The following is a 15,758-nucleotide window of genomic DNA, read 5'->3' as shown; positions in this document are numbered from 1 at the left end:
TTTGCTATGTAATCTGTCGAGAAATTACAGTTTATTTTGATTTATCAAAGCCTCGAATCTTGTCATATTACATTGAGTGACGTACCATTTGCCTGTTTGCTTATCTGTTTCTAACGATTATGATAAGTTATGTTTAACTTAACTTCATGATGCATTCATAAAATTATTTACACAGGCATTAGATATAACAAATATATATATAGGATTTTCGTACTCATTATTATATTTCACAACATTTTTTTTGTTTTAGGAATTGCACAATAATAAGTCTGTTAAAATAGGAAATGCAGACCCAATACTTGGGACATAATAGTTCTACTTTAAACATAATAACATATAACATTCAAATTCAGCCGAATTAATTTTGGTGGCGGTTTTTGTAAGGAGATGTTTAAATTAAACTATTTCTATGAAACTGGGTAACAACTGATTTTAATGGTTTAAAATATGACTACCACAAGTTTAGAGGGTAGGGGAGGAATAAAAACTAACTTGCCTAAGAGATAATAAATCTAAATTACTGAGAATCTCAACTCAGATCAAATCAACCAGCCTTGTTCGAACAACATTACTTTATAATCACAAAGCATAAAGAAAACAAAATAAAATGGTCTTCTAACTGTGGTAATGGTAGCTATGGGCTCGCAGAATGATGGTTATTTTGACAACTAAAGTAAAACATATTGTTTCAATACGTCAAGTGAAGCATGGCGAATTATTTGCAGTTCCTTGTAAACCAAAAACTTGGATATTAAGTGCTTGGTCGTCGACCTTGATATGGGAACGGGTAGTAAATGTTGGATCTTTTTTTAATACATCATTATTTATATTATTCATATGTGTATAGTTAAATGAATAAATAAGTTTGGAATTGATTTGATTCCGGCGAAATAGGCCTACTTTCTTAAAGCACCAAGTTAATGCTATTATTTTTAAAATTAATTTCTTTTTCCAGTCCTATCAATATTTTTGAATAAAAACAAACAAATTATAAAGAATTGTTTATTTTATTATGATGAACTTGCACGTTGCATATTTGCAAAACAATGTGTTAATTTAAATCAATACTACTTTTTCAAAATATCACAAAGTTAAATTTAAATTTTATAATAATATATCCTAAGCCTGATTGATAGATATTGGAACAATAGCCTAAAAAATCATCCTCCTTATAGGCTTATAAGTTATTAATTGACAATAATAAAAATGATATTAAAAACGTTAAATTTCCCGTACACTGTTTAAAATCCATTTTGTATTTTGGATGTATTCATAAATAAAAACAATAAAATATTGAAGATTGTATTTATAGTTTATATTTTTTACACCTTAACACTAAGATACATAAGTTACTACAGATAATATACAAGAATTATTTGGCAAAATATGAAATAACTCTATTCACTACTCTAATAAATTTTACAATTATTTACAAGATTTTTACATCTACTTTGTACATAGTGACTAGACATTGTATCGCATCATATAACGTAAAAATATAACAAAATATTCTAAATTAGATTTGTAATAGAATATGTAAATACTTTATTTTAAAACGACTGTAATGACGCATTCCAAATATATTTAAAAAATATAAATTGAATGAAAACGAAATAAATAATTACGAATTAATATTGTTTCAAGTTACTGCGCTACTGAATCGGACGAACTTTAAATTTTTGACATTATGCTACATATATTCTATTTTATTAACATTATTAGTACTTACACCACTTAAAACCGATGCAAAAAATACGTAAATAGATTAAAATACTGGTAACTGCTTTGGTCAATTGCCAATTGTCGGCTGGACATCTTTATAATTGTATATATGACCTTTAACACACAATATTATTTAGTCCAAGTCTTATACTATCGGGACGTTTAAAAGTAATTATTAACGCACCCGTTTTCATACATTCATCTAGCCCAATCGTCCGGCGGGCTAGACCCTAAATGGAGCGGCGAAAATGCACTACGTCGCGGTTCAACGGCCTCGCTGTCTTGCGACCCGATTATTGACTCTATCGAGAAACCATTTCTTGATCTCTTACATCGAGTGTCAGTCATTTCTGGAACCCTCGGTGGCAGCGGGACAGGGCGTAAAGTCGCCGGCGGCGGGCGCGGCAGCGACAGCAACGGCGTCGGCGGCAAATAACATGGCAAGGGCAAAAGCGGAGCGTAAGCCTCCCTTGCCAACATCGCTACGACGGCGTGAGCGTGTTGAAGCGACGGCGCCGGTCTTTTGTACCTCTTTCTACGCCGCAAAAAGCTCCCATTATCGAACATATCCTCAGCCATGGGATCCAACGTCCAGTAGTTCCCTTTCCCCGGATTCCCCGGCTCCCGCGGTATCTTTATGAAACAATCGTTGAGACTTAAGTTGTGCCGAATGGAGTTCTGCCACGCTGGAAATTTTTCCCGGTAATATGGAAACCGCGTCATGATGAATTCACATATACCACTTAATGTTAATTTCTTATGCGGCGATTGGAGTATCGCCATGGTGATCAGCGCTATGTATGAGTAAGGGGGTTTGATTAACTGGGACGAGGACTTCTGTTTTGGTTTCTTTGGTGAGCTCGGTTTGGTATCGATGGGGCTGGACGCGTCGTATCTTTCGGAGTCACTGGACGGTGGCGGGAGTTCTGGCGTGTCCTCGTCGACGGATACGTAGGTGTCATCCTGCTGGTAGTCCTCTCTGTCGTCGCGGAGATAGTGAGGTAGATAGAGTCTAGGTGGTGGACGCAAGTCTAGCGGCAAATCTCCCTCGATTATCATATCGCGGTAGCGGTTGAGATCACAATCTTCCATGCTGTCGTCACATGTCAGAGGTGCGTTGCAGCGCGCGGCGCGTCTGGGACTGCACTGGCGCGAGGTCGTCAGCGGAGGCCGGGCCGAAACTCCGCCCCCCGGGGGGACCCACTCCACGCGTTTACGTTTCAGTAAACACAACAATTGTCGTTATTATTACTGCGGGTCGGAGCTTTGTGCATGAATTTCAGGCCGTTGACTAATAATTATTAGACTTCGTATCGATTCAACTTTGTTGTGGTATTTATTTTCTGTTTGCGGGGGCTTAATGCCAATTTGTTACTGTTGGTGTGAATTTTTAGGGTTAACTCATATACCTCTATTATTTAAACGTTTAAAGGTATAAGGTAAATATATATAAGGTACTTGAATCGTAAAATATTATACATTTAAATGTATGTATTTATGAAATTATATTCGGTACATATACATACGTACAATCATCTTTTACAGAAAAAATAAATCTTAAATGACTTTAGGCAGTCGAATTTATTCAATAAATGTGTATGAAATTATTATTTCAGTACCTTAACCGTGTTCTCTAGTCTACACTACTCTGAACGCTCAATCTCAATTACGCTAACATTAAAAGTAAAAAATAAAAATCTTCATAGAATAAACGTTGAAAACGTTGAATAGAATCGTGAAAACAGTGTAAAGGAAACGTTTACAAAGATATAGCGATCCTTTAATCCAGAGCTAAAGGACTGTCTATTGAAAAAATCTCATAAAGAGAAATTCTTACACACCATTCAGGTATCTTCAAATAAAACGAGCTTAAAAAATATTCTCTGAGCGAATCGTTTCAACAATACGCAGCTCTAGAAACCTTCGTATGTGTTTCCTACCAAAACATTTACCCCTCGGGCGTTGAAGGAAAAGCTATACGTGCGAGAGGGACGCGGCATAGCGAGGATAGAGACGGAATCCGCCCGCAGCCAATAGAGAAGTGTGCATCTTTGGGCGGGGCGCAGCAAAGCTAAAATGTCAGGGCGGGGCATTAGATCCTATTATTGTCTGGCAAGGCAAATAATATTTTGCACAATGTACACATTGGGTACGAGGGGGTGCAGGGTGGTTGCTAATTTATTCTCAACTTCGGTTACGGGTTGTTTTTCAGCTTTGCGAGGTTGTTATTTAAATTGGACGTTGCCTGTTATTTGTATGCGTCTGTAGGCATTGTACTGTAATGAAGGAATTTTGCGTTTGTTTGCCATTGAATTTCACGATCTTTCGCGGCTCGCGGTTTTTTGTCTTATTTTTGGTTACTTTGTATGCTGTTAGCTGTTGAGTTGATATGTAAGTACCTACAAGTGTAGTCTTAGCTAATTACCAAGCTTTCCTTTAATTGTCTAACAACTATCAATGGAATATAATAACAATAAGTGGTAAAATGAAACTTCTTTATGACCTTATTTTTTAATAAATGATCTACTATATGCAACTTTACAGAATTGGTTAAATAAAATTAGATAAAGTTTAACAAAAGGCTTTTATAATCAAAGACATGAATACAAATAATACAATAATTTAATTTTACCTTATTACTTAGTAGTAATAAGGTCTTAGTAGATTATTACAGAATTTTAATTAATTTTAATAGATTTATTACTATCACTGTTATAGTTATTAAATATTTTTGTTATTAATGGCCTCGAATCTCTTCGACAAGAAAAAGATGGTACGTAACGGAAAAATGTGACGCTAATTTTTTTTCCAACGCCAATAAAGGAGTTTTACTTCAATATTTTTGTAACGGTGTCGTAAACTATTTTATTGTATTGAATTTTTAATAAATCAATATAAAAAAAACAATGGCCCTACAACCGTTTAGGTCTGGGCCTCAGTTTTATGTGCCCTTTTGATGCTAATTTGTTTATCTAATAGGCAAGCAGGTGATCAGCCTTTTGCACTTGACGCACTCTGTCGAGTTTTTGGGTCTAAGGCAAGCTGGTTTCCCCACGATGTTTTCCTCATTTCGAGGGAATGTTAAATGCGCACATAGAAAGAAAGTCCATGGGTGCACAGCCGGGGATCAAACCGAGACCTACGACCTAAACAACTAATAATTTTACTCAGATTTAAGATCTGATTGATCCCTGCCAAATTTATTTCGTGTACTGTGAAGAGTTAATTTTACTTACGTTAAAACAAGTCCCATTTGAAAATCCTAAGTTCTCAAAACCATTTAAAAGAACATCTAAGTATGGTTTACAATTTCTTTGAAATCTATATAATAGCAAAACTGTATTTGCGATAATGTTACATCAATATAAAAGGTTACAGTTATCAAATCTAATTTATTATCTAAGTGTTTTTTCATGTCACTCTTTTTTCTTTTAAATAATTATGACGTTTCAAATTATAATTAGAAATAAACGAAGATAATGTTAGTGGAATATTAATTCTAGCTACAGTGTACTAGACTACCTGCCTTCTTGTGGTGCCTCTTTATATATAGCTATATATATAGAGGCACCTGGAGCTTAGCAGTCAGTCTCATGAGCGTCTTGTAAAGCAAATCTTGCGCAGTCATTCACCGTCTTTCCTTATATAATAAATTAATTCTATTTTCGTTACGTAAGTCGTACATAATGTAGACATAATCTTAACACACAGCCATAATTTCAGCCTGCAAATGTTACATTTAAAAACAATACAAATTTATATTCTGTGTGTATGTACAAACTTATAATCAAAGCTCTCCCTCGTCTTTAAAAATCGTTGTTCCTATAAAGTATTGTAAGTAAGTGTATCTCTACCATCCGTATCACCTCCGTTGTTCCACAAATACGTGTTAAGTTAGGTTAGGTTTGCCGCGCACCACCACTATGTGGCCAGCTTCCCACTGAAGTATTTCCGAAACAATTCGACTTAGGGTCCTTCAAGAAAAGAGCGTGCTAATTCTTAAAAGGCTGGCAACGCACTTGCGAGCCTTCTGGCAATGTGAATTGTTGAGCCTCCTGCCCGTTTGTCTCCTATTACATTTAAAAAAACCTCTGGGATGGTTACATACTTTTGAGTGTTAGGGCGTTTTTTTTTCATACAGCCTGGCGCTTACTGCCTTGTTAAATCCTTCGAACAGGCTTTAATAGTTTAGAATAATTTTGGACTTATAACAAATAAAGACCAAAATATAACAAAATATCAAAAACATTCAGTAAACTCTTTTTCCCAACAAAACTAGAGCCCAAACTTCAACTACTTAAGCTTACAAAGGACGGGCTAATCTGAACAAGCTAGCTTATCTACCGTACAGAAATGTTTGCTGCGAGATCCAAGCATCTTTGACGGATTATGAAGCCCACCGTCTTGTTAGCTATTAGATTATGCTTGGAAATATGCAAAACATGTTTGTGTTTATCTCCAATATATGACCTTGTATAGGTTACTTGTATAAATTAATACAAAAGGCGATATGCGATTTAGTATTTTTTTAAGGCCACCACCACTAGATATAAGAAAAATATTAAATTGCTTAACATAGCGTATGGGTTGTTTACATGACTGCTTTGACACACTCCTTGATTAATAACATCTCATAATCATATAAAGCAATCGAATCGTTTTACTGCATAAACAAAGAAAGATAGCGGAAACAATAGCAATGCCGACTTTCTTTGTTTACCATTTACGATGTAGTTTTAATATACGTAGCGCTAATGTGGCGACCATGAGATCGAGCGATACAAAAACTTGTATGGCTTTTGGAAGTTACAGAGTAGATAAAACTCAATGATGTAGATAGTTACTTGGAAAAAACCAGAGACATATATCATATATTATACATTGATTATTTTCTTTATCGGAAATAATAAAACTCATTAAAATTAATTAATAACAATTACTTATCACCTACCCTGAACCTTTTCTGATTAATATACCTTAAATAATATTTACGAATTCAATAAGTTCCATTTAAAGTAAAATAATATCAAAAAGTCTACCGAAATAATATTTAAAATGATTGTTTGATTTGTGTGACGGCAACATCAATTAAATTGTAAAAAATGCCCTCTATCGATGCGTCTTAACACTAACATCTCCTATTAGTAGTTGTAGGTTTAAAATCTCTATCTGTTATAGCGCCCTCTAGTGAAAAATTTTGAATGTACTATAGCTAACCAACTTTTTACTGCTTAACAACTACTAAGAGCTATATTATTTTTAAAACTTACCCCAGATGGCAGTATATAGCTACCGATTTCAAAAAGAAACCATGTTATTATGAAAATTGAATTCAGTTACAATTATATAAATCTTAGGCTACTACTTACCACACATAAAAATTACTTGAAAATTGGTTAGCAGACATAATTTTGAAAAATGTGAACCTGAATATGTATTTTTATAAATTTATATAGTTTTGTTCGACATTCGTCGAATACAATAATTATTTCATTATTATTCATAGACTAATTACTTCCACACATTTAATTTATAAACTCATACGCGCAATAGTTAATAATCTGTATGGTATATATTTAATTAAGTAATGTTTCTGTAATTAATTAGTTCTCAAAGGGCTGATAGCGTAATAGCGAACGAACACTGCGGCTATTAGTTATGCTGCTCGTTTATGACGCTGGTCTCTTGGCTTTTACAGTGTAGCTTCTCGGCTCTCGCTACTCGTTATTAGGCGCTATCGTAGTGCACTGGGCAGTCGATACACGCATGCGCGTGTAATTTGACGTGTTCAAGTTGACGTTTTGATTTCGCGCTTTGAAAACCAGTTTCATTGACGTTTCGTGTGGTTGTGGTGCATCTTAAAGTAAAAGTGTAACTAAATTATAATTATTACGCGTTGTTTAAATAATTTATAAATAAAAATGGAGAGAAATGAACGTAAAACTAATTCGCGTACACATTCAATCACCTTGGATCGTGATTCTAAGTTTTTATTGCGAAAAGTTCTCATGGATTTCGCTGTACTTTTTATCGGTAAGTTTGTTTATATTTTTTTGCTTTAATGAATGCAGCGTCGTATAAGTTAATACGTTTTGAGTTTATCAGAATACGCAAGATGTGTACTTATTTATCAAAATAGTAAAATACTTGCAATTTGAGATAGCCCGTGAATAATGCAGCCCCTATTTTACGTAACATTTTAGTTTTAAATGTCGCGCTATTTTATATAATTTACATTTTCATATGTAATGAGTGCTTATAAGGGTAACTGGAACGGATACTAGTTACAACTTTTGCGATTCATATCATTAACAACGACCTTCAATAGCGTATCAATACATATTTTTATAATTTTTAATACTTCATACTTATCAATGAGTTCTTAAATTTAAACTATAATGAGTAAAACTACAGTGTTATAATTCACATGAAATTAATAATTATTTATTTTTTAAAATTAGTTTTATTCTTTGACCTGCAACTGAATAAAACTAATTATATTTAATACAAGTTAAGTGTATAGTTTGTTGCACTTAAAAGATGTTCAAGTTGTATCACAGCTTATCTGGTTTTATTTAGATATTTATTTAAAATGTAAATGTATTAATTAAACTATAAATATTAGTGAGCTTACTGAATTACAAAATATTTATTATATTATATGTTAAATATGTTTTACTATTATATATAATTTTGGTGTAAAATAAGTTTTTAAAACATATTTTTACATACTGTATTTGCTTTTTATAATATCATGGATACATACACTAAAATTTATCTCTTGAAATAATTTTTGATGCATTAAACTGGTATTGATCTTGAATATGTAGAATGTATCATTATAGTAGCAAAATGTTTACTTTGGTTAAAATTGCTGCAATGAGACATTATTGCATAACCTACATAAACAGAAGTTGTTAAAATTTGTAATTCAGTCTATTAGTATATATTTAGTATAGTTAGTAGATAGTTTATATTCAAGTATTTAAACGGATTGAAGCTATGTATTATTATTATAAACTTATAATAATAATACATAGCTTTGTAAATGTGTAAAAGCTATGTTAACAAAAGACATTACTATTCAAGTATTTTTTATAAAGTTACCTATAGAGGTAGGTACACAGATGAGTAATTGTAAGCTAGTGATTTTTTGGTGTAGGACCTATTCTCTGGTGCTTTTAATCAATCTAGAAAAATGTTTTATCGCTAGAAAGCTACATGATTATGGCACATATCTGATTGAGTACATTTATTGACGTCTTGTATTAGACATTTTAGTTATATTTCTTTATCACTATTCCATATAATAATGAATTATTTATTATTGACTAGACTACTGCAACATGAAAAATAATTTACTTGAGTTAACAAATGAAATGAAATATTAAGTAGTGATTTTTTGTGACCATTTCACCATTCTGGTAAAACAGTCTGAATAGAATTTATTGTTGACTAAGAAAATATAATTAATCTAATAGTATTAAATGTAAATATAAATTTAAAAAAAACATCCAATACAAATATCATTTAAAATCCTAAACCTACATTTATTTTGCCCAGTTCATATTCGTTGTAACATAATGTACTTGAACCAATCAATGCTCTCATTGTACGATGGGAACTTCGACACCGTGTGTGCAACATGCATTAATGCGTCAGTGTAAACTCGGTTAATGCACGATTCGGTTAATTCGATGTTCTGTTGAATTGTAATTAGTGGCCAGCATGAATTAAAAAGCCTCGTCGTGCGTTCGCCGTAGGTCTATGAGGTTCGAGTCAATGGTTCAAAATTAGTTTTTTAAAATCGAATCGTCGTCTTGGCGTCTCCTTGATCGTCTTAAGCCTCCGCACATAACACTGTATTCTCGAGCTGGTACTTGTAATGTGAAGAACTTTACTATAGTAAATGTGGTATGCAAATATTTATGAGTTTTCTGATAAAAACGTGTCTCTAATATGATGATATGACTTAGTGCGTTTTCTTAACTTTCTTATGGTGAGATTCAGGATGAAGATTTCATGCTAAGTCTGTTTACGTACATCAAAAAAGTATTGGATTTTGATATACAAGTAATTCGGCGTTAACTCTCGTTTCTTAATGTCAAAGAGGCAATATTATGCACTAAATATGACTCCCATATGAATAAGAAACACAAATTTGATATCGATACGTCTTTGATAAAGAATTTTTTTGTTTTTTTCAAAATCTTCCAGCCTGCCAAGCATTCAGCTCTCTCAATGCCTTAGGGTGATGTTCACCTGTCAAGGACCCTGAGAGGTCATTCCTTTTCCTTACCCTAACATACACAAAACATAAATTGTCTAACACCTAATTTCTATATGCCAAAATGCTAGTCGTAAATTTCAATGCAACTCATACAGTATGCACATACCTATACGTCTTAAGGAACGCATCTTAAAGCCGACGAAAATTATACAAAACAGAAAAATTACCAAAAGTATATACAATAGAATTCTAAGACTTTCGAATCGTGATACGAAATATATCAGTATATTTACATATTTAAGTATATAGGTTGAATATATTTGAATAATATGAAAGTTAATCAATCTATAAGCTTGCCTATTAGATTGACAAATGATCATAAAACAGATACAGAAAGCTGAGGCGCAGGCCTAAAAAGTTTCGAGATCCAAAAACCCTTAGTATTAAAGTATTCTTAATTGTGCTTCAAAGTTATCACTGCCATCTTTCTGCTTCATTCTACAGACAGCTGATCTGAGACCTACTTGCCTATTAGATTGACTTATGATCATGAAACTGATACAGAAATCTGAAGCCCAGACCTAAAAAGGTTGTAGCGCCACTGATTTATTTCATCTATCGATAATTCTTATATACTATAACAACCGATTCATTCCAAATTGGTTTTGGTTTCTGACTTTTAATTTATCATAATACTGTTATTGTTTTGTTTATTGTTCATAACAGGATTACGCCCGATAAAGGTTCGTTATAGTGAATTAAATTGAAAATTATACCCGATAAGCAATCTAAAGCGTCAGGGCTGAACTGGCGATTGCTATAAATGATTATTCGTTTATTTTCGCAACTACGAACTTCTTCCATTAAAATCTGTTAAATTACCTTTCAGCATTGCCGGATTCGAAGCAGTTATTAAAAGTAAAAAAAAATATTTATCGCTTTTGTAAGTCACCTATGCCCAGGTTTTAGACCTTACACATATTATTTTAGGTTTAATAGTAGACTTAAGATGTATAGAAGGATTGCAGACAGTAAATATACAAACATATTTAGTGGTAACACTAATAATAGTGTTACTACTGAACATTTTCAGCTGAGCTATGTTGAAGTAGCTTCAGCGTGCAACTCTCAACCTGGAGGTCGTAGGTTTGTTCCCGGCTGTGCACCAATAGAATGTACGCATTTAACATTTGCTTGGACAATGCAGGAAAACATCGCGAAGACACCGGCATGCCGTAGACACAAAAAGTCGAGGGCGTGTGTGAGGCACAGGAGGCTGGTCATCTACTTGCCTATTAGATTGACAAATGATCATAAAATAGATACAAAAAGCTGAGGCCCAGGCCTAAAATGTTTCAAGATCCAAAAAACCTCAGTAGTAAAGTATTTTTAATTGTGCTTCGAAGTCATCGCTGCCATCTTTCTGCTTCATTCTACTCTAAGCCGACTTTGCTAATATGAAAATGTGATTTACCGTGAATATATGCCACTATGATTTCGCGTCAAAACATGCTCGTTATCATTTTAATCCCAGGTTGTGGCAGGAGCCCGCAGGATGTGAACGTGAGTGGCAGGTAATTGCCCCACTGTCAAAACATCCGACGAGATTCGCCTGTCAGATTAACCGTATCCGCTAAAGAGTCCTGCTGGGACTTAAAAATGGTAACCCAGAAATAATGACGTTTGATTGACACTGTAGTCTTTTAAATAACCAGCAGCAAATAAATTGAAAAAGTTAAATCAATCTGTATGTTTAGTCTTTAACCTTTCTTGAATATAAAATATTCACAAACAATCTTAAACAACATGTCAACATGTCCTATGCTAAAACGGAACATATACTAGACATAATAGTTTGTATCATGTAGAAATTATTATGTCTAGTATCGTTAATGTCAAATGGTAGAGGGAATCCTAGTGTAAAGTATATTTATAACTAAACATCCTATTTTATGTAATAAACAATATATGTGTTTGTGTCTATCGTTTGTTTCGCTACACAGTTTAAAAGGCCTCGTAAGGGATTGTCTATAAATGATAGTAGCAGTGTGACTGGTTTTATTGATAACATATGTCTGTTATTCTACGCTAGGTTTCACCTCGACGTCCGACGTTCCACGACTGAGCGTTTTTTCAAGGCAATTTTTGCCGCGCACCACCGCTATGTGGAACCAGCTGCCCACTGAAGTATTTCCGAACCAATTCGACTTAGGGTCCTTCAAGAAAAGAGCGTACAAATTCTTAAAAGGCCGGCAACGCACTCGCGAGCCCTCTGGCATTGAGAGTGTCCATGGGCAGCGGTATCACTTAACATCAGGTGAGCCTCCTGCCCGTTTGCCCCCTATTTTATAAAAAAAAAGGTTAGTAGGTAATGCAGGTCCGTTCCACGGCACATTATTATAGTTGCGTTATGGTTTTGTATGCTGAAACGATTCAAATTCAGGAAGGACCATTGACAGTTAGACAGAATTTGCCGTCATTTGTTTATAAAATAAATAAAAACCGTGGCGCTACAACCTCTTCAGGTCCAGATTGAGTAATCTGCCCCTGACCTCTGGATTTCTGAATCATGTTTCGTGACCATTTTTCAATCTTAGGCAAGAAAGTGTTCAACCTGACACACGCCGTGGACTTTTTGGGTCTAAGACATGTCGATTTCCTCACGACTTCACTGTTGGAGACAATGTTAAATGCGCATACAGAAAGATAGTCCATTGGTGCACAGCCGGGGAACCTCAGGGATGAGAGTCGCACGCTGATACCACTAGGCTAACACCGCTTCTACCGCGTCATTTGTTCATACTCGCAGAATAAACGCTCAATTAGATTATAAGTGGCATCTCAATCGCATGACGCCTTATCTTTATTGTAGGAACATGTTGCTTCAACCAATTAGCGGTAAAACTTTTTTAAACATGAATCTTTAACACACTTAAATTACTATTTACGATAAGACTATTATCAGAGTACCAATATGGTTTTAAAATGACGTGATTTTTTTAATTTTCGTCCTACCTAGTATCTGTTATTGCATTGCATTAGGTTTTATTCAATGATATTGAAGCGAAGAAGAAGTTGTTCTGGAAAAATTGAAGAATATTTTTTTTAATTATACGCATATTAATTGTGTGTAAATAGTTCCAATTAGCGAATAAAAGAATGATAAAAAAATAATGTTCGCCTATTAGTGACAATTACAAGGATAATGTTTGCTAAGAATAATTACGTGAATTAATTTGATGTGTAATTAATTAATTAAATAATTTATAATTGTTGCAATATTTGATGGGCTATTCTGTTAATATTATATTATATACTGCCGTATTTCGGTTATAGAATCTGTGCGTTCAACCTGGTTGATTGAACTTGGAAGGTATTTTGTACTGGCCTAATTGCGGCCAAAGTTCTCACGTATCTCACACTTTGTCAATATATGGCTCCTATATCCGTACCACTTAACATCTGGTCCCTTTGATGTGTGCAAATACTTAATGGCGAGATAACTAATCCTTGAGTACAAGTGTTTAATTTGTAGGGCAGTTGTCGCTTGGAGAGTGTTATTGACAATATCGATTTTAAACGTATGTACTTACATATAGACTATTAAATTAAATTATATACATGGTTTCGAAGGTACGTTTAAGTGTCAATAATTTTGTGGTAAAAATAAATTGGCGCTCATTTCATGCCGGCATGGCATGGCATTTCTGCTTGTGTTCTTATGGATGGATATGCAACATAAGTTTTGTTAGTCAATTGTGGTAGACGGTATTTAAATTCTTACACACACCCTTACACACCCACAAACATACTATTTTTGTTTTGTTTTAGTCATAGTCTATCTCTTAGTCTTCGTTCTATCTGAGATGGAAGGCTGGTGACTTGTTACCACTGGACTTCTATATATCTACTAGCTGCCCCCGCGAGCTTCGTTTCACTTTAATGTGGTTTTACTGGGCATACCTTTGAAGTACATACCAACATGGAACATTTTGCTATGCCACCCCAGAGACTGTTCGGTTTTCCGGAGTGAAAACTTTTTAGGTTTTTCTGTGATTTTTTCTCTATATAAACCTCGGAGTTCGAGTCATAAGTTTTTAATTAACAAATAAAAAATTGTGGTTATCAACCACACGAGGTTATTACGAGTTGTATGTTTCATCAAAAAAATTAAAAACAAACAATTTTAACTAAAAAAATAATTTAGGCGTGGACCACACTTTACATTGATGAGAAATAGATGTTGTCCTATCCGCAGACCTAACTGTGGTGCACACAAAAACGGTCGAACCATTTCGGAGGAGTTTAAAATTACAAATAACACCGTGACTCGAGAATTTATATATTAGATTATAGTCTCACAAAGATGGTTAATATCTGCTGCATTTAACCTGCAAAATGCAATATTGTGATGAGAACAATTAAGTTTTTTATTATTATTGTTCTCCTAGAAAACAAACGCAGGAGTGTATTGACTAAAGCACTGTTGAAATATTTAACATACGAGTCCTAATTACTACTGTTAGCGGTAGTTGATTTAGTTCTTAGGGTAGGAAATTAAACACTTCAATGATGACTTAATTCACTATAATTTACTTCACTGATTTTACGTGAACTGTATAACTTTAAACTTGTGCAAAGAAAAGGCCCGTGTGCATGTGTCACAACCTCTTTTATAATCACAACTCCCTCCTCCGACTCGACCATCCCACTTCGGGAAGATGGTCGAGTCAATTCGTAACAACTCGTAAACAACCGAACGAGTCAAATGAATACCAATTGCACATGCGCACTTGTAGCAAGATTCTTAAGAATATGTTTCATAACAATGTTTAGAATTTAATTAAATAAATATTAGAAGCTAACACTACAAATCGTTAATAAGCTATAGCGTGCGTTTACAGTTATTTTCTATATTAAAACTGCGACTCTACGATTACGACTTATCCACTGTCTAGGAGTAACATTTCGTCGTATGAATTTGCAATATTCAGTATTTCGAGATATACCTAAATCACATCGGACAAAGACCATAAATAATGATCGTAAAGAATGAGAAATTACAAATTCTTAAAAAGCCGGCAACGCACTCGCGAGCCCTCTGGCATTGTGAGTGTCCATGGGCGGCGGTATCACTTAACATCAGGTGAGCCTCCTGCCCGTTTGCCCCCTATTTTATAAAAAAAAAAAAATAGAGTCACTGTAATGATAAATGACAAACGTCATGCTCGATTCGATAATACATTCACTTAGATTTGTGTGAGATTGTCCTGTCTTGACAACTTTCAGCTATGGACAGAATATATTTTATTAAAGCAAATTTTTAATTAAGTGGCATTTGACGATGTATATTGATTATGTTTCAGTAAAATCGTGCGTCAGACTTGCAACAGAATTGTTTTTGTTATTTAATTTGAAATGAGAGAGCCATCTCAAATCATATTACTAGATACTGTTCTGTAACTTGTCTATATATAGAGCTCAGTAGTGCGGTTAATAAACGGCTGTGTATGGTAAGGGGAGTGACGACTGTAAGGTCGAAGTATGATCGGATTCGTTTTAAGTAAAAATTAAACTATCGAGTAACAGCGTCTTAAGTACACTTGGTAAACAGACACATCAATTGCCTCATTATGTCGAGAAGAGAAGGAAATACAGAACTTCATCTTTACGTCGTACGTTCGTTTCTGGTGTTTTCGGGTGCACGAATTGCTGTCAGTGTCTCGGAGTGGATTGCGGTACGTAATAGAGAGCTGAAGCGCTGAGGCGCGCCGGTCCGTAATAACAATTCGTTATGTAAAACATT

At 34.3% G+C, this 15,758-nt stretch overlaps 2 protein-coding genes across 2 annotated transcripts in view; one reads left to right on the top strand and one right to left on the bottom strand.

Moving 5' to 3' along the window:
• Window positions 1-1,459: 1,459 nt before the first annotated feature.
• LOC123716323 (forkhead box protein D3-like) lies at window positions 1,460-2,840 on the bottom strand. The gene has a single exon (XM_045672010.1). It carries the CDS (start codon window positions 2,812-2,814, stop codon window positions 1,921-1,923), a length of 894 nt encoding a protein of 297 aa, XP_045527966.1. The 5' UTR covers window positions 2,815-2,840; the 3' UTR covers window positions 1,460-1,920.
• Window positions 2,841-7,443: 4,603 nt separating this feature from the next.
• LOC123716319 (putative phosphatidate phosphatase) overlaps window positions 7,444-15,758 on the top strand; it is an 80,105-nt gene continuing 71,790 nt past the window's right edge. Inside the window, exon 1 of the mRNA XM_045672004.1 lies at window positions 7,444-7,755. Within this exon, the coding sequence (XP_045527960.1) occupies window positions 7,644-7,755 (112 nt within the window). The 5' untranslated portion in view covers window positions 7,444-7,643. The remainder of the gene's footprint in view (window positions 7,756-15,758) is intronic.

This window comes from Pieris brassicae, chromosome 11 (assembly GCF_905147105.1).
Source record: "Pieris brassicae chromosome 11, ilPieBrab1.1, whole genome shotgun sequence".
Classification (NCBI taxonomy): domain Eukaryota; kingdom Metazoa; phylum Arthropoda; class Insecta; order Lepidoptera; family Pieridae; genus Pieris; species Pieris brassicae.
Note: the sequence above shows the minus strand (reverse complement) of the source record. Positions and strands in the feature narration are given on the sequence as shown.

What these genes read in the sequence shown, in the direction of transcription:
- LOC123716323 (XM_045672010.1), bottom strand. Translation starts at nt 2,814, where the DNA reads ATGGAAGATTGTGATCTCAACCGCTACCGCGATATGATAATCGAGGGA.